Source organism: Eulemur rufifrons, chromosome 28, assembly GCF_041146395.1.
Source record: "Eulemur rufifrons isolate Redbay chromosome 28, OSU_ERuf_1, whole genome shotgun sequence".
Classification (NCBI taxonomy): domain Eukaryota; kingdom Metazoa; phylum Chordata; class Mammalia; order Primates; family Lemuridae; genus Eulemur; species Eulemur rufifrons.
Window position 1 is genome coordinate 20332796 of NC_091010.1, and position 24086 is coordinate 20356881.

The 24086-nt window shown below is 53.6% G+C and overlaps 1 protein-coding gene across 5 annotated transcripts; it reads right to left on the reverse strand.

Moving 5' to 3' along the window:
* Positions 1-4085: 4085 nt before the first annotated feature.
* DNAJB12 (DnaJ heat shock protein family (Hsp40) member B12) lies at positions 4086-23598 on the reverse strand. 5 transcript variants are annotated; one of them, XR_011231642.1, is made up of 9 exons: positions 23399-23598; positions 14459-14639; positions 12753-12898; positions 10719-10904; positions 10522-10601; positions 9365-9474; positions 7751-7923; positions 6793-7123; positions 4086-5881 (listed from the first exon to the last, which is right to left on the reverse strand). XR_011231642.1 is itself a non-coding variant. In XM_069460101.1 (9 exons), the coding sequence occupies exons 1-9, from the start codon at positions 23529-23531 to the stop codon at positions 5852-5854; spliced, it is 1137 nt and encodes a 378-aa protein (XP_069316202.1). In that variant the 5' UTR covers positions 23532-23598; the 3' UTR covers positions 4086-5851. The 5 variants fall into 5 exon arrangements, 4 of the variants coding, with proteins under 4 accessions (XP_069316202.1, XP_069316204.1, XP_069316203.1 ...); XM_069460101.1 differs by having other exon boundaries at positions 7026-7123; XM_069460103.1 differs by having other exon boundaries at positions 6978-7123.
* Between the last annotated feature and the right edge of the window lie 488 nt (positions 23599-24086).

Consider the following 24086-nt stretch of genomic DNA (forward strand, 5'->3'; position numbering starts at 1 on the left):
GCCCTGGACCTGTGCCCTCTAAGGTCTGGGAGAAGCGTCTGGTCCAGTGTGCAGCTCTATGGCTGCAAAGCAGCCCACAGGGTGACCCTGGGCAGAGGAGGTGGGAGCCTGAGAAAGCTGCAGAGGGATAGCCACAACCGGCCATCCAGACAAGTGACTCAGTGCCGAGGGGGCCCCTTCCTTCCTTCAGCTCCTTCATGGAGGCCCCACGGTGCCCAGGCCAAGGCCCTGGGGCTGCAGCCTGAACAAGACTGACACTCCCCTGCCTCTCCAGAAGGGGAAAGCTTTGCCCTGGAACTGCACAATTATCACCAGAATTGCAATGTGAGAGGGCCCTAAAGGGCCAGGCCAGACCTCCCTGAGGAGGTGGCAGGAGACTGGGCCCTGGAGCGCGAGAAGAGTTAGCTGGGCATTGGGGGGTCTGGGGTGTCAGTGTGGCAGAGGATCAGAGAGAGGCCAGCCCAGCATGGCAGGCAAGGTGGAGGAGGCTCCAGTAGGCAGTGGAGTCAGAGCCAGGAAAAGGACCTCACCAGGGGTGACAGGGTCGGGGGAGCGTTTTAGGGGACTGTCAGCGGGAGGGGATGAGGCCTGGCCTGGCTGAGCCCTCACTTCTTCCCTCCGGCCCCCACCTTCTGCACCTGCACAGAGACGGCCAGCATCCTCCTGTGCTGCTCTGGCACCTGTCCCTTGGGCCGCCTCATTCGTGTCCATCAGGAAAATGAGAACAATCCAGGTAAGGTTGGGGGTGGGGTGCTGCCAGCCAGAGGCCCTGAAGGCCCTGGCCTGACCTCTTGCCCCTACTAGCAGCTGCTCCCCTGGGAACTGCACCCGGTGCTCCCCAGGGAAGATCTAGCTACAGTCTGAGCCCCTCCCTAGGGACTTGGTTTAGACCCACTTGGTGGAGAGGAGGGTGGGGGTGGGCAAGGTGTGGCAGTCAGGCACACCCTCCCCTGCCTGAGCAGAGCCCCTGGGGTCCTAGAGCGTGCCTGCCCCTGTCCTGCCTGGGCCCTGACCTTTATTTCCTGCCCAACCGGCTGTGGCAGGGACAGAAGGTCCGGGCCCTGTCCCCAGGGAAACATCCCTTTATGAGGGTCTGGGGGGCAGTGACAGCTCTTTCTGCTCCACCCTTCACCACCCATACGGCCCCCTTAGCCTTATAGAGCTGTGGCCTTCCTGGGGGCGGCTGCACGAGTAACTGAGCGGACAGGGTACAGCCTGGAGTGGAGAAGCTCAGGGTCTTTCATTCATTCCTGGGGAAGTTCTTTTGCTGTCCAAGGGCCTGGGTGTGACTGGCATGATGACAGTTATAGATTGGGGACCTGGCCTAGGCATTGTTCCCTGAATGCATTCTCTCCTGTGCTTTCCCACCTCCAAGCCTCTGCTCGCCCACTCGACCTTCGGAGCTGCCGCACGCCCACCTCCCTCACAAAGGCCAGCTCCTTTGTCGAGTCCCCAGCCAGGGCCCTCGCACCTGCCACACTCCCAGGCTTTCTACCAACCTTCTGCCCACGGGGGTCTGTTCCTCTTGCCCTGCCTTCCCGGAGTCCCTCATGGGCGATCCCGATCTCAGCCACCTTCGTGGTTCCACTGCCCAGAGTGGGACTTGATGTCCAGTCAGTGCTCAGTTAATCTTTGTCCACTGGGGACAGATAGCAAACTCTTGAGTGGAGCTTACTGTGTACCAGACACTGTTTTAAGTTTTATATGTGATAACTCTTTTGCTCCTCACAACCACTCAGTGAGGTATGTATTTCTATTACTCCCATTTTGCAGATGAGGACACTGAGGCAGAGGGAGGGTAAGTGACGTAGGAGAGCAAAAAATGGCTCCCTCTACCCTTCTTGGTTCTTTGCCCGGGCTAGGAATTAAATTGACATAGAAACTGAACAATAGGAGAAAAGCTACATTTATAATAATTACATATGTAGACAGAGGAGCCCCATGAAATATGAGACTCCAAGAGGGGTGACATCCTGAGCTAAGAAAAGAAGAGGGACTTAGGGCTAGGGGGGCAGGTGGCAACACAGGAGGGTGAGGGGAGGAAGTGTGTATGAGTAAAGGTGTCTGGTTATGCAGATAAAACATCGCAGGTAACAGGTAAGCCTGTAATCCTAGCACTCTGGGAGGACAAGGTGGGAGGATGGCTTGAGGTCAGAAGTGCTAGACCAGCCTGAGCAAAACAAGACCCCAAGACCCCAAGACCCCATCTCTACCAAAAATAGAAAAAATTAAGCCGGTGTCATGGTGCACACCTGTAGTCCCAGCTACTCGGGAGGCTGAGGCAGAAGGATTGCTTGAGCCCAGGAGTTGGAGGTTGCAGTGAGCAATGATGACACCCTTGCACTCTACCCAGGGTGACAGAGCGAGACCCTGTCTCAGAACAAAAACAAAAGCACCCCCAAAAAGGTCACTTAGCCAGTAAATGGCCAAGTCGGGATCCAGCCCAGGCAGCTGGGCTGTGGCGTCCACACTGAGGACACCCAGCAACCCGTCTGCTACCTGCCTCCTGGGATGATGCTGCCTCAGGGATGTTGTCCTGTACAGCAGGGTGGACACCTCTTTTGCTGTCAGGAGAGACACCAACTGGAACGGGCGGCTTATCCCTAGCCTAAGCCCCTCAGACTAAGTGCCACTGTCCTTGGTATGGCCTTTCCACCCCCCTGGACTCAGGAGGTCTCCTGCCCACTTACTTGGCACGAATGGGTTTGATCTCCTGAGCACAGTAATCCGGGTTCAGCAAGTGTTTGCAAAACAGTCACTTTGCTACACAGGCCCCAAAGACAGGAACAGCTTCTTGAGGACCCTTGGCTGTCACCTTTCCTCCCCCAGGCCTGTTTCCTGCTCTGGGAAATGGGCCAACTTGCTCATGTCACTTGGTGTGACATCTGGTCGGGATTCTGAGTTGCTTCTGAACCAACACTGTGTCAACAATCTATTTGCCCGAGTCTTGGCACTGTGCTGTGCCTGCTCTAGACGGCCAGGTGACTTTGTCTGGGCGACTGGGGTGGGGATGAGGTTATAGTCAGGCCAGGGTGTGTGCTCCTTGCCCCCTGGAGCAGACGTGGGAGCAGCCTGGTACAAGGAGATAATCTGGCCCATCCGGGAGCCTGGACGGACTAGTGGCTCATTTTGCCACCAGACAGTGGGGGTGGGGACGGTACTTGTCAAAGCCTCTTTTTGGCCTCAGTACGTCCCACCCCTTCTGGCTCTCTGCCACCAAGCTGTGCAGTAAGGGCAGAGGGATGAGGTGGGTGAATGGGGGGGGGGTGGGAGCGCCCAGCAACGCCTCTGCCAACTGCAGCTAACAAGTGGCAGCTCGTAGACAGGGCAGGCAGTGGTGACCCTGGGCAGGGGCAGCCAATGAGCTCCCGGGCTGCGGTGGCACCACCGGGCAGCCCGCCTGTCTTTGGCTGGCGCAGCAGCGGGAGGGGCCTCGGGCCGCCAGTCAGGGCTGCTGGGCCCTGTCTCCAGGCGGCCTGGGCAGATCTGCGGCTCCATTCACCGGGAGCCTCATCGGCTGCCACATTTTCAACTTTCCGACCTCCTGGGGAGGGCGGGCTGTGGGGGCAGTGCGGGGAGGATGGCTGGGAGGACTGTGCAGCCAGAGACGGAAACAAACTCGGAAACAACTCGGGGAATTTTTCCCAGGCTCTGGATCCGGAGCGGGCTGGAGAGCTCCGGGCTGGGGAGAGGGCACTGGGAATGTCTTGCTCAGGTGCAGAGCAGGCCACAGAGGAATCGGGTAGAGGGACATGGGGAAGCAGAGGTGGTGGTCGTGGCCCAGGTGTCCACCCAGGATTGGTGACAGGGAGCCGGGTCCTGGCCTACTCAGGTCCTGCACACCCGTAGCCACAGAGCCCCCTCCCCTTTGCCTGGAGTCAGTCCTGGAACAGCACTTGTGACCTAAGTGGCTGTCAGCTGAGGACAGGAGGGGGAAATTCAGGCTCGTCACCAAGATTTCCTTGTGGCATGGGCTGGACAGTGTCAGTATCAATAGATGCTTGTGCCCCCGCCCCCATCTCAGCCTCCCTGCTCAATGCAGACCCACCACGGCCAATCACATAATAAACATATATTTATAGGTGTACAATTTCAGAATTCTAATTCAAGAAATACAGCTTCTCGGGGGATCCTTTAGGATCTATGTTCTTATTGCACATGGCTCAGCCCATCTAGGGACATCTACCAAGACCAGACAGTCGGGATGGTGGGGGCAGAGCACCAGGGCCACCGCGGGCGGGCATTCTGGCCCATGTCCAGTTCTTATGATCTCTTTGGGCTGGAGTGGCCGCTTCATTGCAGGGTGGGGCCTTGTTTAAAAACCAGATTTGACATTTCCTTACCAAATTTCCTTTCCCAGCAAGAATCCTATTTGTTGGGGGATTTTTAAAAAAAGAGCAAAGAGAAATTCTGGGAGGATAGTTATCACCTCCCGGCTGGCAGCTCCGGGAAGAGTAAGGCTTTGGAAGACAGCAGGCTCAATGACACACCCACCGCCTCAGGAAAAATGGTAATTCCAAAAGGCCCAGTATAAACTGTGGGAATAAATAAAACCTCCCTCCCTGGCAGCAACTGTTGTTTTGCGAAAAATCTTCATTGGAAGGTGAGGGTGAGAGAACTATTCTGGTTCCGATGTATCCTTTGTCCAAGGCGAGAGGAGGCCGGTGGAGTCACATCCGCGGAGGGTGAAGACAGAGGCGCCCACAGGCACTGACTTTTCTTCAGGGGCTGGGCCGCTGCCCCCAGGTCCTGGGCACCGCTGGCTGACTCTTGGAGGAAGAGCCTTCTGGAGTCCTGGACGCACAACTTAGGGAGACCCAGTGGCAATGATGGAGCTGTGCCCTGTGGCACCTATAAGGCAAAACCCACTTAGGGACTTAGGGGCGGGGAAGCGGTTAGGTAGGACCTGGCCCCTTCTCCAAGCCTTGCCATCTGTGGGCAGGAGGCTAGAGGGCTCCTGGGTACCAGGACAGAGAGCCCACCTGAGCTGGCCGAGGGAGAGGGGCAGCCTGAGGCGGCCGTCTCGCTCCAGCAGGTCCTGTGGGGGGCGGGGTGGGGGGGGCTCTGCCAGACTCAGTACCGACCTGGCACCTGCCCCTGGGGCTGCCTTTCTCCCTCCACAGCCTGCTCCTCCCCCGCTTACCCTGACACCTGGCGGCCTTCGCGGATTCAGACCATCATGATTACTGCTGCCTTCACAAACAGGCTGGGGCGCAGGGGGATGTTAAAAGCACATGACCCGACTTTCCTTACGCTGTCAGCTACAGCTAATGTCTAGCTTTTGAAGGACCAGGTTGCCTTCCCCAAATACGCCTCATTTTCTACAACATGGAAGGAAGCTAAACAACTTAACCAATCCCTGCATAGTTCAAAAAGTAGACTCTCTCTCTCTATATCTTTATATATGCCTATTTACATATAAATAGATATATATACGTATATACGCATCTATAAATTACATTCTGTGGAGAGTTCTATTTCCTCCTCCTGCCCTTGGCCAACGCCTCTGGCTTCTCCTGAGAGGTGGTGGTGGCTCCTGGGAGGGGGAGGAAGGCAGTTGGGCAACCCCCTCCCCCAATGCTTCCCACAGACGTTTGCTGCAAGTTTTACATTCTACTTTCATTGCCATGGTTTCTGTATCCTAGGAGAGAGCCGATGCAGAGCCTCTGCCAGCCCTGGGAGGGCGGGAAGCAGCCCCGTGGCAGGTTTTCTGTCTGTCCTAAGAGCTTTCTGCATTTACTGGGTGAGAGAGAGGGCAGTTGTGCAGCGTTCTGCCTCCAATTCCGTTTTAATTTTTTTCTTTGTATGTCTTTCCTTAAATATACAGTCCATCACCTTGGCTCAGTGCTTGTCACCAAAAATTCTCCAGGGATTTCATAGTCTGGGGAGGAGAGTGGCAACAGTTAGCACGGCAGTCACGCGGCTCCGGCGCCTCTAGCTCAGCCCCCACGCGCAAGCAGGCCTCCTCGCTGCGGTGCTGGGCCGCTTGCTCAACCCCCGCCAAGCCGCTCCTGCAGCCCGCTGCACCGGGACACGAGCAGGCGGCCTCAAAGCAGAGCCTGCAGCTGGATCCAGGCACAGAGAACCTTTGCCGGCTCTGCCCACACTCCTCTGGGCTTGGTCCAAGCTGCCCCCACTGGTGAATGCTGGGAACAGAGCCCACTACCCCCACATGCAGGGCCAAAGGAGGTGGTGAGCCCGCTACCAGCAACTCTCATTTTCCCCCACCCTTCTATGCTGAGTAGCTGCATCTGACCCTGAACTCATGACCTTCTGTTCCCTTCCTCAGACCACAGGCGAGGTGCCCGGGCAGGGCCGGATGCCTGTGGCTTCCAGGCTGCCAGGTGCAGCAGTGTCTCAGTGTCGCGGAGTGGGGAGCAGTCAGGGTGCACAGCCCTCTCTCGCCTCCAGGCCTGTCAGCTCCCGCCCGCTGTCGGGCTGCCCACTTATCTTGTTGGATTTCCTCCTGCCTGGAAGGAGAGGAGGAGGAAGGCTCTTGGTGCCCCCTGTTCCCACATGGTTCTTCCAGGTACAGGGTAGGCAGTGTGTGGGGGCCTATTTTAGGCTTAGTAATATTTAATATTTGGTAGTCTAAATACCAGGGCACAGACAATAGTCTGCTGTACTTGGGAAAGGGCCGTGGTGACTTGATGGCTGGAGTGGACCAAGGATCCAGGAGTGGCCCTCAGCAATCGCTCCTGCTCTGCCTGGCTCTTGGATACCCACAGCCCCAGAGCCAGGGAGCAGAGTGGAGTAGTGGGTGAAGAGTGTCACTAGAGGGCTCAAACAGACCTCAGTTTCCAAGTAGGCCCCAGAGCTGCCCCATCTCTGGAGGGTGGAGGTCAGGCTGGGGACAATAGTCTTTGCCACAACACCAGGTTTCTGCCCTTTCTCCTCCCCTCCCTCCTCTGCCTCATGACCAGGGCCAAAGCTGCCAGGAGTTGCAGGGTGGAGGCAGCCCCGGCTCATACTTGGACCTTGGTGGCGTGGCAGGCCCAGGACTATCCATGCAGGGAGGCCTGCACCTCTGACAGTCGGCTACAGCTTGGGGTGCCCATCTTCTGTGCTTTGTGGTACATATCTGTGTCGCCAAAGTAGCGGGCCCGGTACAGCAAGCCTTCCTCTGCAAAGCAATGGGACAGGATTAGGGCACACCCAGTACCTCCCGAAGCCTGCTAGAAAGCCTGCCTGGGCCTGTGGGGGAGGAGGAAGGCTGTTTGGGCCCAGGAGCTCGGGTAGAGCTGGCCTCCCACTCGGGAAGATGCTGGGGGAGCAAAGACTATGGTCCCAATGTGGGAGAGGGACGGCAGACGCCCCTTTCTCTAGCGTGTGGGGAGGCCGGCCAAGGTGAGCACCTGTCATCCTGGTCAGACCTCCCAGGGGCCCACAGATGGATCTAGATGCACAATCAGTGGGCAGAGATCTGCTCCAGTCTGTCTCCACATACTTACCTCTGGCAGCCAAACGACAGGCTGATTGCAGTGATTTACGGGAACCTGGGGGAAATCACCAGGTGGCCCCTGGCTCCCAGCCCCAGGGAAACACAGGAGTGGAGTCCAGCTCTTGGCTGGGAGGTGGCTGGCACAGGGCACTGTCAGGTGCCAGGCCCTCAAAGCACTGGGTGAATAGGGCTTTCTCTTTTCCCTGTTCTCAAGCTTTGTCCCTGGCCACCACCCTAAAACACACATACACACAGACACACAGACACATTCACACACACACACACACACACACAGTCACACACACTCACTCTGCTGCTTTTCCTTCCAGCAGTTGTTTCGGAGGTTGGCGATGTAATCATCTTCCACATTCCGTTCCACCGTTTTGAGGCTGGAGCCTGTGTACTCCTCAGAGAAGGTGTCTGCCACATAGTAGACGACACTCAGGTGGTCAGTGACTCGCCTGTGGACGTGGCCCACCGACCTGGGTGAAATATACGAGGCACAAAGTGGGCATTAGCCCCGAGGCCCAGGGCAGCTGTAGGGATGATGGGGTCGAATGACAGGAGGTGCCATACAGGCCACAGGAGTAGTCAGTTCCCTTCCAATCTAGGGCAGGAGCTCACACACTACCCAAAATGAGGGTCTAAAGAAAAGGCAGTGTCCCTCCTACGCAGGTGGCCCAGGCCACGGCAAGCCTTTCCTTAAGGCTCTCTGCTTACCACGTCGTTGACCTGGGGCCCTGGGGAGAATTACCTTTCTGAGGAGAGGCCCTGGCCTTGGGAAGTGAGGGACCCCGGGGCGGGGGGCGGGGGGCGTGGAGTCTGGGCTCTACCTTCTGTGCCTCCATTTCCCCACTAATCCCCTAAGCCAATCACTGCCGAGCGCCTGCCTGCCTATCTAGGAGCTCCCAATCTAGAGTTAAGAGGCTTATGAACAGGATGACAGGAAGGATTCCAAGGAATTGTACCCTTTCAGCTCCAATCACAGGGTCTGCAGGCTGTGGGCAGAGCGTCAGCACCCAGACGGGAGTCAATGCTGGGGGAGGACAGCCTCTGCCTCACCCCACTGCTGCCTCTCATCTTTCCAGCTGCAGGACAAATGGGGCTGGCATCTCGCCAGAGCTCCTGGCTGCTGCGGGGCCAGTGGGCCAACTCTGACCCCTGCTGGCTGAGAGGGATCCTGCCGCGCTCCCAGGCGGAGACAGGCTGCTTGGTGGGCACACAGGGCTTCCACCCACAGCAGCTGAGCACCCACTGTGGACCCCATACTGCGCCAGGTGCTGGAAATATTAATAAATGAGGGGAGCCTTAAAGGGTCACATAACTTGCCCAAGTTCACTACTGGCAATCACAACCAAGTATTCATTCAACAAATATTGTTTGAGTATTTCTAATGAGCCAGACATTTTATATGTATTACTCATCAGTTTTCACAAGCAGGTAGATGTTATTATTCCCATTTTATAGATGAGGAATCCAAGGTTATATAACGTGTCTAGGGTCACATAGCTTCTTAGTGGAGAAGGTGGGATTCCGCCCTTGCTCTGACTCTAGAGCCCCTGTTCTTTCCATGGTCTCATGGACCCCTACCAGAATTGAAGAGCAGAGGCTCTTAATCTGGGGTCAGCAGGTAAGATGGGGGTGGAGAGCCCCTGAGATCATGTGCAAAGCCATGTGCACGTGCGCTGTTCCAGGGACAAGCTCTGTAGCTTTCACTACATTCTCTTAGCAGATCACAGTCCTAAAAAGCTTAAGCACTTCAGCTTGACAGAGAAAGCACCTTTTCTTGATTCTAAGCCAGCTTTCTGCACTATGATGAAGAACCTGCTGGATCAGGATGGGAAGAAAGGCCCCTGAAGCGAGATGAGATTCCCAAGCCCCTTGTCTGCTCACTGCCCACCCTGCCCAGCTGCAGGTACTCACGGCCTCGGGCTCAGACTGTAGGGTGGACTGGAGACCATGAGCTGGCTGAGAGCAGACACGAGGATCAGGATGAGGATGGGCATCAGCTGCACAAACACCCCTAGCCCGCCCTGGAGGGAAGAGCCGACGGTCACCTAGGCGGACCTGGGTGGGGTGTGGCATCCGCCACAATTGCCACCAGCTCCACAGTACAATGGGGCCTAGATGGCCGTGATACCATGCTCTGCCATCCCCTCCCACACGCCCCCAAAATACAGATACTTCTCCACTGCCAGCTTCCCCAGACAAAAACAAGGCAGCAGCAGGCGTTAAATGCAGGAGGGGGCAAGGTGCCTGCGTTTACTTATGGAAGAAAACAAACAAACAAACAAAAAAAAACAGCAAAAGTGGCTGCCTCCAGGTGGTGGCAGCCAGGGCTGGAAGGAGGCTTGCACTAAATACATCTTTTTTGAATTTTGAACCATACAAATATATTACCAATTTAAAAATTACCAATTAAAAATAGATTTATTCATTGTGTGATAATTTGTGATTTTAAAAACTCTTCTGTATGTTAAATACAGAATAAAAGTTAAAAAAAAAAGAACAAATAAACATTGTTGGAGCAAACATGAACCCCCCCCACCTGCCAGAATTTAATAAAATGCTCTGCAATTGTCCACAATATTTTAATTTTAGCCAGCTAGCTGTTCTTTGATCTGTAGCATATATAATGGGTGGCATATATAATTGAAGCATTGCCTAGTTATAGCTTTTGTATGCATTTTTTTAAAAGTGCCAAAAAGCAAGAAGAATTGGCACCCATGTCGTCACCCTTTACAATTTTCCATTGCTTGGAAAATGTCACTTTGGCTTTAGGAATGAATGGCCTGCACAGAAGCCATTCACATTTGACCCTGTCTGCAGGTGGAGAAGCTTCTGCATGACATTCCCGAGAGGCTGGCAACCGCCCCCCCCCAACTCCTGCGGGCACCGTGGAGTGTGGCTCCCTCTGGTGTCACTCAGCAGAATGGCAAGGGGGAAGGCCAAGATGTCTCCTTGGCTGAGCTCTGAGGACATTGCTGGTCCCAGAATGAGCAGCATGGGATGTAACTCCCTCCTCCAGGCCCCGCACCCGGGGTGGGCTCAGTGCCCTCCCCCTGCTCTTCCTCACTCACGTCACCCTGGTTCTCCCTGCGGTCCTGCCTTTGCTGGTAGGTATAGCGCATGCGGCCGTTGCTGTAGACATGGACATTACCTGGGGGTCAGAGGGAGTGAGTCAGGAGCTGGGGCCGCTGGGAAAGGGAGAGGCTGGCGTGCAGTCCCCACCATCACCCCCAGGGAGACCTGGCTGTGGGGATGGCGGGGGACTTACTAGAAGGGAAGCCACCGCCAAAGAACATGTTGAATAGGTCTTCAGGGGAGATGTCAGCCTCGAAGCCACGGTGGAAGTCCCCATGCCCATGGCCGTGCCGGGCTGCCTGGCTCTTGTCGTCACCGAATTGGTCATACTGCTTCCTTTTCTCTGGGTTGCTAAGTACCGCATATGCTGTGCCAATGGCTGGAAAGGAGGCAGGAGGGCAGAGCCTGAGGATGCGGGGTGTGGGCCAAGTGCTTACATTTTTCAGGTACTCCAGTGGTGCTTTGGGAAGCGGGGGTCCTTGGGGCTGGCGGAAGCTTGGCTGCCCGGCCAGCGCGGGGAGGAGGGTGCGCAGGAAGAGCCCTGCGTGAATCTGGGCAGCCTGGGCTGGGTGGAGGGTTCACACTCAGACCCCTCCCTCTATTCGTCCAACTGGTCGTGACGATGGTTGAGCTTTTTCTACGTGCCCGGCTCTTCCGGGCCTTATCTCATTTACTCATAGCAGCAACCCTACCTCCATTTACCAATGACACAACGGAGGCTCCCAGAGGTTAAGTGACTTGCCTACACTTATGTAGCTCTGATGTCGCAGAGCCAGGACTCAAGCCCAGCAGGGCCTTGCTTCGAGTTTTCTCTCTGACTTTAAAAAAACCATCAAAATCCCCTTTCCTCATTCCTTTCTCTTGAGGTGCCCGATGGCACTGCGTGTCCCTCCTGGAGGTTATATAATCTTGAAGGCATAGTATGCCACAGAAGCCAAATGAACACACGGTGTCCTCATTGTGAACTGGAAAGCAGCAGGGACTGCAGGGAAAGGCCAGTCCTGGGGTTCTGGTCCAGACTCCTCCACTGCTGGTGATGTGGCTGGGGTGTGTCCGCTCCTCCCTGGGGTCCAGGCCCCAGCTGCTGTTTCCTACCTGGGCCTGAGGCCTCCCCACCAGAGCTCCCTGGGCAGGAAAGCCTGTGTTCCAAAGGACCCCAGCTCCAGGCCTCCTCAGCCTCTCGCTCCTTCTCCTTCAGCTGCCCACTCTCTGAGCAGAGGGTGAAAGCTGCATCTGCTACACAGCCTGCAAGCCCTGGGCACAGGAGGGGAGAATCCCCTCCTCCTCCTCCTCCTCCTCTGACAAGCCCCAAACTGGCATCTCAGTACCTGTCGGGGCAGGTTGCAGGCAGAAGTCAGGGCTGGAGAAACATTAACCATGGCTCCCTGGCCTCCCTGCTCCTTCTGGGCAGCCCCCTGGGAGACCACACCAGGGACGGGGTCTGCTCTGCCACAGGCTCTCACCCTGGCTACGGTCACAGCCCCAGTGCTGCACGGCCTGGCCAGGTCAGGTAGGGCTGGTTACCACGCCACCTCCCGAGGAGGTGGGCAAAGTGGGAATGAGAGGGGCGATGTCTAGGGAATGCGAAGTGCAGCACCCGGCAACACAGTGCCGGCACAAGGTCAGTATGCGTCTGCCTGACAGGTGCAAAGACAGCATAAATGAATGAAGGGTGCCTTATGATTTCAGCCAGAAAGGAAGTACCCATCCCAGAACCAAAGGTTCGGAGACCAGAGAGACTGCCATGTCCCCCACTGCAGGTGCACGTATAGGGAGGACACAGCCGTAGGTGCTGGTACTGAGGAGGCCACCAGGCCCGAGGACCTTGACCCGAGGATACCCCGCCCCTCAGCAGGGAAACTGTTACCCCGATGGGACGCTACAAGACGCCAGGATGGGGAAGTGCACACAAGTGAGTCACTCTATCACCGTGTGACCTTGGAGAAGCCACTAGAACTTTCTTGCCTTAGCACTCCTACTGCAACCCCAGGGAACAAGGAGGAAGGGGAGGCAGAAGAGGTGCCGTTTGAGCTCTGACAGACTCTCCATAGCAAGGGTGGCCATTAGGACCTTCTTCCCAGGAAGCAGTCTCTGAGCCTGTGCAACTTGGGCCCGAGACCACTTCCTTCTGCCCCTCGCTTCCTGGGAAAGTTGTCTTGACCCCTTATTCCCTCCCAAGGACAGGAGATAAAAATACTAAAACACCAGGAAACCAGGGCCGGCTTACCTTTGAAAGCTTCAGTGGCGCCAGGAGCATGGTTCTTGTCTGGGTGGAATTTGAGGGCCAATTTGCGGTAGGCCTTCTTCAGGTCCTCATCGGAGGCCCCTCTGCTCACCCCCAGGATCTCGTAGTAATCTTTACATTGCTTGACCCTGGCAAGGGAGAAGAGCATGGTGGTATGGTGGGCAACGAACAGGCAGCGTGGGGCCCACAGATCTGAGGAGGCTGCGGGGGGACTAGCAGGGAATGGCGGATAGCTCCTCCAGGTCAGCCATCTGACCTCTGGGACAAGGAGCCACTGTGAGCTCCATGATGGGCCCACTGGAAACACCAAGGATACATTTAGGATTTAAGAGGGGGCAGCTGCTGCTTTTTGCCAGACCAGTGTCCATTTCCCTTCTGCTAACAGTTCTCTCACCGGAGGCAACCTCAGAAGGACTGCCAGGCCAGCGCGCTGGCTCGCGCCTGCAATCCCAGCTCTCTGGGAGGCCGAAGCAGGAGGATTGCTTGAACTGGGGAGTTGGACACCAGCCTGGGCAACATATCGAGACCCCATCTCTACAAAAAATAAAAAAATTAGCCAGGCCTAGTGGTGCATGCCTGTAGTCCCAGCTACTCGGGAAGTTAAGGCAGGAGCATCACTTGAGCCCAGGAGTTCAAGGTTACAGTGAGCTATGACTGTGCCACTGCACTCTAGCCTGGGTGACAGAGTGAGACCTTGTCTCTTAAAAAAAGAAAACCAAAACTGTCAATGTCTATCACGCAAGGGAGGGTGAGTCCCAAGCCCAGCCAACCGTACTCTCCCCTGGCAGTCTGAGTCTTGAGTGGGTAACATAAAGGCCGGAAATGGCAGGTGTCTGTTCCCCTCAACCACAAGGCCCTGAAGAGACCCTGGTTCTCTTCCATCAGTTCTTACTCACTGGGTCCCTGGAGACCCCCTGGTTCTTGGCCTTTTCTAGGCCTTTTCAATCTCTCATAAATCCGTTTTTACTGCCTACAACTGATAAGTCTTGAAGGGACAAAACCCTGCCTGGTCAGAGAAGGACAAATCTGGCCTATGCTTTATGGCAACTACAGTCTTGCTGAGTCACACGGAGGCCGACTCCCAGTCCTGAAGCTTGCCCGGAGATGGGAGCATGACCTTGGGGGGAGTCCTGAGGCTAGCGGGTGGGATGCCTTGGGAGAAATGAGAGATGGGAATGTCTCGTCCTGAGAAGGCTTGGCAGTGAGCTGCTCTGTGCAGGGCCTGCCCACAGCCCCAGAGAGATAATTCTGCCCTCTGTCTCCACTCTGCCCCACACAGCCTCTGGTCTGAAAGGGGCTTTGTTGAGGGCGGGGTGTGGGTTGGGGGAGAATCTGGAGGGGGAGACCAGTGTCCATCTCCATCTGATAAACAGAGATGTACAGAGACGCCTGGGGCCTGCCTGGCTGGTGGCAGGGGAAGCTGGCAGTGTCAGCGTTTCCAGCCTCTGCTGTGGGTTGTCTTGGCCAAAGGAGTAGTGAGTGGAGCCCTGGTTCCCATGCTGTATTCCCAGGCCTTGTGGGAAATAATAATAATGATAAGGACATCTTCCGTCTCCCAAGACCCTCCTCCTAGGGACCCATCCAGAGCACAGACAGATGTGCCATGGAAGACACACTGCAGGAAGCCTTCTCTAGACTTCCCTGACATCCCAGGCTCTGGCCCCTGCCCACCCGGCCCAGCCTTCTACCTTTTCACAGCTGCCACTTGTTCTGCAGTGTAGCCTTTGGTGCTCTCTCCTCCTCCAGCTTCACCGTTGGCCGAGGGGGCATCGGTGCCACCTGCCTTCCTATGGGTGGCATGGGTTGCGTCTGTGGGTTGGGGTTGGTCACCGGCAGTCTGTGGTTTCTGGTTCAGGGACTCGATCAGGGCTGTGCAAGGCAAGCAGACTATTCAAGGCTCCTGCTCCAGCAAGGCTGCGTGCCTCGGCCAAGGGCCTCTGCATCCCCCGGCGTCCCCTCCCAGCAAGTCACTCGCTCCTCCCGACTTGGGCCTGTGGGCACTAGTGGGATAGTCACCTGCTCTCTTGGGAGCCACAGTCCTCAGGACTAGCCAGGATGTAGGTCACTTTTTTAAAATACAAGCAATATTAATTTTATTAATAAAAATTAACAATAAATCCACATAATTCATGGATAAATCTGTAGTAATTCCCTTATTTTTCAGATAGTACATTTATATTTACATCTCTTTTCTTAATAAATTTTGGCAGAATTTTGATACTCTAATAGTCTTTTCAAAAAGCACACTACGTTTTAGTAATAAACCCTATAGTATTTGATTTAAAATTCATTAAATACTACTTTGTTATTTCTTTCAATGTATTTGTTTAGTTTTACTAAGCTCTGTTTCTTTTATGAATCCATTTTCCCCTACTGAATGTATTCAAATCTATGTACTTCTCTCTTTGCACTGCACCACATTCTGAATACCCAAAATATTCAGTCCATTGCTCTATGCCCTGCTGTTTTTCATTTGTATCATTGGTTTTAAAAATATTTTAACACTGCCAGGCATGGTGGCTCATACCTATAATCCCAGCACTTTAGGAGGCTGAGGTAGGAGGATCACTTGAGCCCCAGAATTGGAGGCTGCACTGAGCTATGATGGTGCCACTGCACTCCAGCTTGGGTGACCTTTAAGAGCAAGACCCTGTCTCTTTTTTTTTTTTTTTTTTTTTTGAGACAGAGTGTCGCTTTGTTGCCCGGGCTAGAGTGAGTGCCGTGGCGTCAGCCTAGCTCACAGCAACCTCAGACTCCTGGGCTCAAGCAATCCTACTGCCTCAGCCTCCCGAGTAGCTGGGACTACAGGCATGCACCCCGGCTAATTTTTTCTATATATATTTTAGTTGGCCAGATAATTTGTTTCTATTTTTAGTAGAGACGGGGTCTCGCTCTTGCTCAGGCTGGTCTTGAACTCTTGACCTTGAGCGATCCACCCGCCTCGGCCTCCCAGAGTGCTAGGATTACAGGTGTGAGCCACTGCGCCCGGCCAAGACCCTGTCTCTTAAAAAAAAAAAAAAAATTAATATTAAATCTTTATTAGTATAAAACTAATACTACATTGATGGTAAGGTAATATTAATTTTAATACTTTGCTTCCTAGTTTAAAAGATTTTGGGCTGTTTTAATATAATTGATATTTCCTTTAGTTCAGGATAAGATAGAGTTTTTTTTTTTATTGTATTAAAAAACTTGGCCGGGCGTAGTGGCTCACGCCTGTAATCCTAGCACTGGGAGGCTGAGGCGGGCAGATTGTTTGAGCTCGGGAGTTCGAGACCAGCCTGAGCAAGAGTGAGACCCTGTCTCTACTAAAAAATAGAAAGAAATTATCTGGACAACTAAAAATATATAGAAAAAATTAGCCAGGCACGGTGGCACATGCCTGTAGTCCCAGCTACTCGGGAGGCTGAGGCAGGAGGATCGCTTGAGCCCAGGAGTTTGAGGTTGCTGTGAGCTAGGCTGACGCCACGGCACTCTAGCCCAGGCAACAGAGCGAGACTCTGTCTCAACCAAAAAAAAACAAAAAACAAAAAACAAAAAACTCATAAAATTTACTATGTTAACCATTTTTAAGCATACAGTAGTGTTATACAGGGTATATAGGTTATTTTTAAACTCAGCATAAGAACAAACCATTAACCCTTCAGATTTTTAAAATCCCAAAGTAGTGAGTTCCACAGACTCGACATGCTGACAGCTGAGATGGGCGAAGTACTCTGCGATGGGGACCCCACTTAGCAGGACCCCCCCTGATTCAGGTGGGATTGGTCTGAGAGGTTTCCTGGAGGCCTTTGCTTAGCTGTGAAGAGGAACAGGGGAAATGAGTTTGCCCAAGACAGCCAGGGATGGCGTGAGGCTCAGGAAAATATCTGCTGTTCTCACTACTTGCTATTTTTTACATTTTTTCAAATGGCTGGCCATGTCAAATGTTTTACGGGGCATTAGCTGTCACCCTCACACAGGGTCACAGCTATTCAAATGTAAGGCACTGGTTCCTGCTGACTCAATGACAAAGGGTCCAAATTTCTTGCAGAAGACCCCGGTGCCCACTTATTCCAGGCACAAAACTATTTCTCAGAAACCCCAGTCATGCCTGGGACACAGTGCCCTGGGTAGTAAAATCCCGAAGCCTTTGCAGGCTCCTGGGAAAACAGGCATCTGGACCTCTGCAGAGAGAGGACACCTCTGTGCTAAGGAAGGACGGCAGCACAGCCTGTACTGGCCCCAGATCCCTTCCAACAAGCCAGGTGCCTGCTGGCCTCAAGGCACTGTGCCAGGTGTCAGACACCCCTCTACTGCAACACACCTCGGTCTCACCCAAGGGCCATGGCTGGGAACAGAGTACTGGGGCTCCAGTGGATCACTGTGTCCTGGGCCACTGCTGCTTCGCTACAGAAAACTTGTGTGGCCTTGCTGAGTCTTCAGTTGGGAAATCTAAACACAGTAGCTGGCAGCTGAGCTGGCCTCACATGAGGGAGGAGGAGGGTCTCCTGTAGCAAGCCCTGAGAGGGTGCTCGGAGAGAACCAGCAGTAGTGACTGTTTCTATTACTGAGTGCTCGCTACGTGTCAGGCAGGCACCAGCACAGTGCTCTACACAGATGAGCTCATTTATCATCACAACAGCCTCAGAAGGTAGGTCTCGGCACCTACCCCCACTGTAGGAAGAAGGTGCCAAGGCAGACTACTGCCCGTGGCTGCGCAGCTGGTCAAGTGGCGGAGCTGTGTTTGAGCCCCAGGATGTCCAGCTCCAGGGTCCACGCTCTTAGCTATGCTGCTATCCTGGACCACACATGTGTGATGGTGTTGGGGGGGGTGGGGTCCTGCCAGCAAAGTCACTCCAAGTATAAAAGAGACATTAAATTTAGAAAGACCCATATTCAAATCTCAGCTCTGCTACTTCTTAGCAGTTTGACCCAGCTGATCTATGAAATCTCTCACTATTTTGGTATGAGGATGCAATGGGATAATGTGTACATGTAAGCACCTGCCACAGGGACTGCCATAGAGCAAAAGCTCAAAATGAAGCTGTGCGCAGTGGCTCACGCCTGTAATCCTAGCACTTTGGGAGGCTGAGGTGGGAGAATCCCTTGAGCCCAGGAATTCCAGACCTCAATGAGTGAGCTATGAGCAGGCCACTCACTGCATTTTAACCCGGGCAGCAGAGTGAGACCATCTCTCAAAAATAAATAAATCAAAAATGAGCAGCTGCTAATATCACGACCTGGGCTGATGAGCTGGGGGCCACAGGAGCATGCTGGCCAGGGAGGTGAGGGAACCCACGGCAGGGGGTGGGCTGGGGAGAGGGAGGGCTGCTGGGTGGTGGGGGAGCTCTATGGCTTAGGAAGGTCAAAGTCTCGGCGCTCAGCAGGCTCTGGGCCCAGTTGTAACCACGAGGTTTCAGGCCATTCCAGACACCAGGTTCATGCCAGGGACCCAGGGAATGGCAAGAAGAATGAAGAGATGCTGGTTAAGAGGGGGCAGAGGGAAGAGCTGGTTTGCTGGTTTGCTAGGGCTTTTAAGGAAGTTGTTTATTTTGGTTTCTCTGGAAGCGTCAGTGGTCCAAGCTGAGTCTGACATGTCCTAAGGGCAAAATAACCAGTTATTCAACTGCCATAGATAAGCAGAAGCCCCAGCCAGGAGATGGGATGGGCTCTCTCCAGGACTTCTCAGTGAAGCTTGTGGAAGCTTTTCAAGGCAAGTACATGGAGTCAGCCACTCTGATTTCCCTGCACCGCAGAAAGAAAGCCCAAAGGGGAAGGGATGTGCTCCGGGCCACACAGAAGGCTCCTGCTTGAGCTGGATATTAGATTTCTGGTTACTGGCAGGTAGGTCCCTCCTGCAGCCTGGACAGCCCCTCAGCCAGGCCTGTCGGATGTGACCACCTCATCCTGACTCACTGTTACATCCCTCATGGTACAGGGGCTGACAAGCAATGTCACAAAAGGAGATAAAAGAGCTTAATGTCACCCTGGCTCTGCCCCGTCCCAGTAAAGCTGGCAGACCTGTAAAAAGGAGGGGAATAGGTGGAAGAGAACAGAGCTGGGGGGGAGGGGTGGCAGGTGAGGCAGAGGTGAGAGGATCTCTATGGTCAGAGCCACCAAGGGCTGCCCCTCCCCAAACCCAGACTAGAGAGTCAGGCTGCCTGACTGGTTCAAACCTGGCTCTGCCACTTGCTAGCAGGGCCATCTGGGACAAGGTAACTTAGCTTCTCTAGGCAAAATTGTATCTCCCTTGTAAGAGTTTAAAGAGTAAATAAGTGAATGTATCTAAAGAACTCAGCATGACACCTGGCAAGTATTAAGTGTTATCTGTGACTGTTACTTTTGTTATTAGTTAAGTTGTTGAGTCTCCAGGCTCTATGTATCCATAGTGCACAAAGTGAGTCCAGGAATAGAGGCCGGAGTGGGGAAAGGGCCCGGGATTGGAGACGGACAGTTCTGGATCAGGTTATGTAATTCTCAGTGAAGGCATGATCCCTGCTCTCACAGTGGTGCTCTGAGGGCTCATTCAGTGAAGGAGTCTCCCCGAATCTGTTCTGGTTCAGGGGGATGCCTGATTCGAAGAGAAAAGAAAAAAGGATTCAGTGAAATAAAGTGAATGGAAGGGGTTGAGTGCACAGTGGGGCCCGTGAGGGTTGACTGACTTGAACGAATGGCCCCATCCCAGACCTCACCGGCACTAGAACATCTCTCATTCCTGGGCCCTGAATGCCAAAATCCCTCGGCAGCTAATCCTGCCTTCTGTTGTGGGCTAGCCTTCCCAGCTTGCCTCCTGACTTAGCCTGGACCCCAGAGCCAGCTGTTTCATAGACCCTCAGCAGCCTGAGTTAGGGACCCTTAGAGACTATCCAGGCCGACCCTCTCTTTGTATGCCAGGGAAACAGAGGCCTACAGGTGTTTTCACGAGCTCCCTGGAAAACCTGTTCCCTTCCACCATTATTGCAAAGCCTCAGCCAAAGCCAGTGGCTACCAGGCTGCCAGGTGCTGTACAGAAACTCTCAGAAAGGGACTGACTGGCGTCCTACCACCCCTACCCTGTGACCTTCTAGCTCAGGGCCCAGCTAGTTTAGCTGTCCAGCCCTCAGTGGCTCCCTGTCCCACCTCCTGCAGCAGGCGTTTCAAGTCCTCTCACGTCCTTTTTGCTGGGAAGGCCAATGGTGTGAGGTCCCTTGACCCTTCAAGGTTGCTCTGAGCCTCCTTCACTCCGACCCTCCCTCCATCTGTCCTTCCACTTCTTCAAGACCATCTTCCACCCACGCTCTTCATCCTTCCCCTTTCATCTCTGAACTTGTCCTTTTCCCATGTGGCCCCTGCAGCATCTGACAGCGCTGCTCACCACCTACTGACACCTCTCCATGGCTACCTGGCCATTGCCCTCTCTTGGGACTGCCTCTTCCTGTTGCAACGTCTCTCTCTGCTCCTCTGCCTTTGCCCACTGGCTCGGGGCAGGTGTGGCCCACGGTTGTGCCTCCAGCAACCACATGTTCCACACTTTCCCACAGTGGCCTCAGCCACATACAACTCCAATGAGCTCCATCAAACTGATGACACTAGAGTTTCCCCTGGAACCTGGAGCTCTATCCTCAGCTCCATGTTGTGGCTCCTTGCGAATGTCCTATTGGCATCTCCCACTCGGCCCATCTTGTCCCAGCCCCGTTCCTCAGCCTGGTTTCTTCCTGGTCACACAGGCTTCGATTCTGATTCCTCAGCACCCCTCTCTCACACAAGGCTTGGAGCCTCCTCTCCAATGGCCTATTCTTATCGCCTCATCTCAGGCCCTCATAACTTCTAACCTACTCTAGGCAATTGTCTCCCAACTGGTTTCCTGTCTTGAGTCTCTTTTCCCTCTCATTGACCCTTCATGCTGTTCTCTTCCAAGAACAGTACCCCTAACTCATTCCTGCTATCAAAACTTCAATGTAGACCATTGAACCACTACAGAATAAAGTGAAAATATCGTGGCCTGGCAGAGAAGGATTTCTATAATCTGGCCCCATCTGACTTTCCAATCTTAATCCTCTCTGTATACAAATAACCGCCTCCATTGCCTCTAAATCTTGCTACACTCAATCTCCTCTCCCAAACCTTTCACAACTTCTGGCCTCAAGTCTTTTCTCAGTATGCCTTTCCCCAAGCCTCACGCTAGTCCAAAGCCCAGTTCAAATGCTACCTCCTGTCCTACATCTTACTCCCCAAAGCCTTCCCTCACCGTGAGATAACATTATTTTTACACCCTTGCTACAGCACTCACTATACCGCTTATCCTTTTTTTTTTTTTCCTTTTTAGAGACAGGGTCTTGCTATGTTGCCCAGGTTGGACTCAAACTTCTTGAACTCCTACCTCAGCCTCCCAGGTAGCTGGGACTACAGGTACAAGCCACCGCATCCAGCTAACACTACTTATAATTTAATGTTCTGGAAATTATCCTCCACTCTCACAGACTGTGAACCCGTGGATGATGGGTGCTGGTTTTCATACCCATCCTTAAGTCCTCAACCTAACACTGGGCTTCATTTTGTCCAATCACTGCTATCCTCTGCTTTTTAATATTTTTTTCTGTAAGTTTGTCTCCTTCACTAGATTATAAGCTCTTTTGAGGTGAGGGATCACATTTTAGTAATCCTGCTATACCACTTAGCATCAGAGGACTTTCAAACAAAATAAAACAAAAGAGATCTTCAACAAAAGTTTGTTGCATTGCATGAGCATCTGCAATTAGTGCAAATCCAAAGCAGCCAGCGTAGACAACCACCTACTATTTTTTAACCGAGATATTTCCCTGTCCCCAGCCTAAACTAACCCCAGGTCCCTATCAGCTCAGTGCAGGGCTGCAGATGGCACAAGGTAAAGTATAGGCAGAGGCATGAGGCATACAAAGGCTTCAAGAAGAGCACGAATATGACAAATATGCAGCAGGTGACTCTTCTGCTGGAGCATATTCCAGTGCCTGAGCCCCAGGGAGGACACCCATCCATGCTCCTGAACTGGCACAGGAGCCATTCCTGCTGACAGGAACATCCCACAGGCCCTGTTGTTCCCGTCCTTTCTTGGCTGGCTGTCCCTGAGGCCCCAGCAACATCAGAGTCAGACAGAATTTTGAAAGCTGGAGGGCCCACACCCCACCATGCTCCCCACTTATACAGAATGTGACTTATTTTACAGGGAAGCTCCTTGAGCAGGTTACCTCAGGAGTCCTGGCAAATACAGACTGAAACCCTCTCCAAGAGCAGGCAAACAGGCCAAAGATCAACCTGCAAAGTCAGGAGGGAGGAAAGTTCAGGCATTCCAGGCCACCTCTTCCACCAGTGTTCCCCTTTCTCAATTTCATGTGGGCAGGAAGGTTAGGAGGCTGGCTGCCGCTGTTTAATTTCATTTCTTTCCTTTAATAAACATTTATAGAGTTACAGGACTTTCCATCTCCTAGCTGTGTAATCCTGGGCAAGTCCCTTACCTCTGACATGTTTCCTCATCTATAGAACAAAGATAATAATCTTTGCTCTGCCTCTCACAGGGCAGGCTCAAGTGAGAATGTGCAGGTGAATGAGCTTTCTAAACCCAAAAGGCCTATGGGTATTACTGTTATTCACATTATCTGCACCAACCCTCTAATCTTCCAGATAAGGAAACCCAAGCCCAGGAAGGTCACATGGTAGCAGTCAGGCTGAGACCCCGGTCTTCTGAGTGCCTGTTACATGTCACAGGCACAAATCTTGTGTTCTTCTCCCCTCCAGCTTGTATTAAGAGAGTACTTCTCTGAAAACTCAGGTTAAAGAAAAAAAAAAAAAAAGGGTTCCCGGGTAAAGCGAGGTGATAAGTGGTAAAGACAACCTCACTATTCCCTCCCCGGTTTGGGAGCCTTCAGTGCAGGGCCGCTCAGCGGCCTGGTGCTATCAGCCTCAGGAGTTCCTGTGACCAGCCACTGATGGGCTCCTGGGGCTTAGGTGGTTTGGGGGTGGCTGACACCGGCATCTCCGACAAGACCATCCGTTCCGAATCTCATCAGCTGGTAAAAAGGCTGTAGCAGGGAGAGAGGAGCCCGGTCTCAGGGCAGACCGTCCAAGCTGGTGGAGCGAAGTGGGTAAAAAAAGGCAGGCTCTCATTTTGGGAGGACGGTCCTTGACCCTCGTCTGGAGACGTGGGAGGGAGTAAAGATATGGGGGGTGCCTTTCCAGGGCGCCCGAAAGTCGGAAGTCTTTTCCTCTCCAGGACCCATTCTGTCCCGCAGAGGAGTTATGTTTATTTTCCTGAACTATAATATTTCCCAGGCCGGTAACTGGCCCTGGGCCACCGAACAGCCCCTTGGGAAAAGTAGTTCAATTTTGCTTTCAGGTAAGTTTCCTTCGCCCTGTCTGTCAGCTCGTCTCATTCTCGGAAACCTCAAATCTCAGAGGGTTCCACAAGCACCCCGAAGGCTGAGGTCCCGACCTCCCCCGTCTTAAGGTGCCCAGCAACCCGCAGAGGCGTGGGAGGGAAAGACTACACCTCCCAGCAGCCACCGCGCGTCTCAGTGCGCAGGCGTAGCCGCGCCTCGCCACCCCTCCCCCTCCTCCAACTGCTCCCATCGGTCCGTTCCCGTATTCCCCCCACCAGTCCTAATGTCCCCGTCTCTCCGGCACCTCACACTCACCGCGAACTCGCGGTGTCGGGTACAGCCGTTGTGCCTTCTCCAGGAAGCGGAGCGCTCTGTCGGGCTGGTTGCTCTGGATGGCCTTGAGGGCGATGCTAATACAGCGCTCGGCTTCATCCTTGTTGGATTCCATGGCGGAACCAGAGCGCGGAACCAGGGAGGGGGAGGCCGGGCGAGCGAAGGGCTGCGCCGCCGGCGCGTCGCGGGGCAGGCCGGCGCAGAATGATGACACAAACCCTCCGCCCCTCCTTTTCCGAGAGGAGCGAGATTCGAGCGAGGCCGGAAGCGCTACCGTATGTCATCTAAGAGACGGACGTCTGGTTTAGGTGTCAATAATGGGGCATGCCAATATTTGCCTCGTGTTCTGGAGGTCTTAACAGTTGAGTATACTTAAACGTTCTTGCTAGTAACTCGGTACGTTTCAGATGAAGGTCATTCATTGAATACATATCGAATACCTCCTGTTTGTCAGACACGGTTATACGAGGGGGATACGGTGGTGAACATAACAAAGCCTCTGCTCTCATGGAGCTTACATTCTAGTGTGTAAGGGTTGGGGAGACAGTCAGTGAACAGATACATTCAGATAGTGATAAACATTATGAAGAAAAATAATGAAAAAATATAGGGATTAGACAGTGGGAGCCGCTATTTTAAATAGCTTGATAAAAGAAACTCTCAGAAGCTA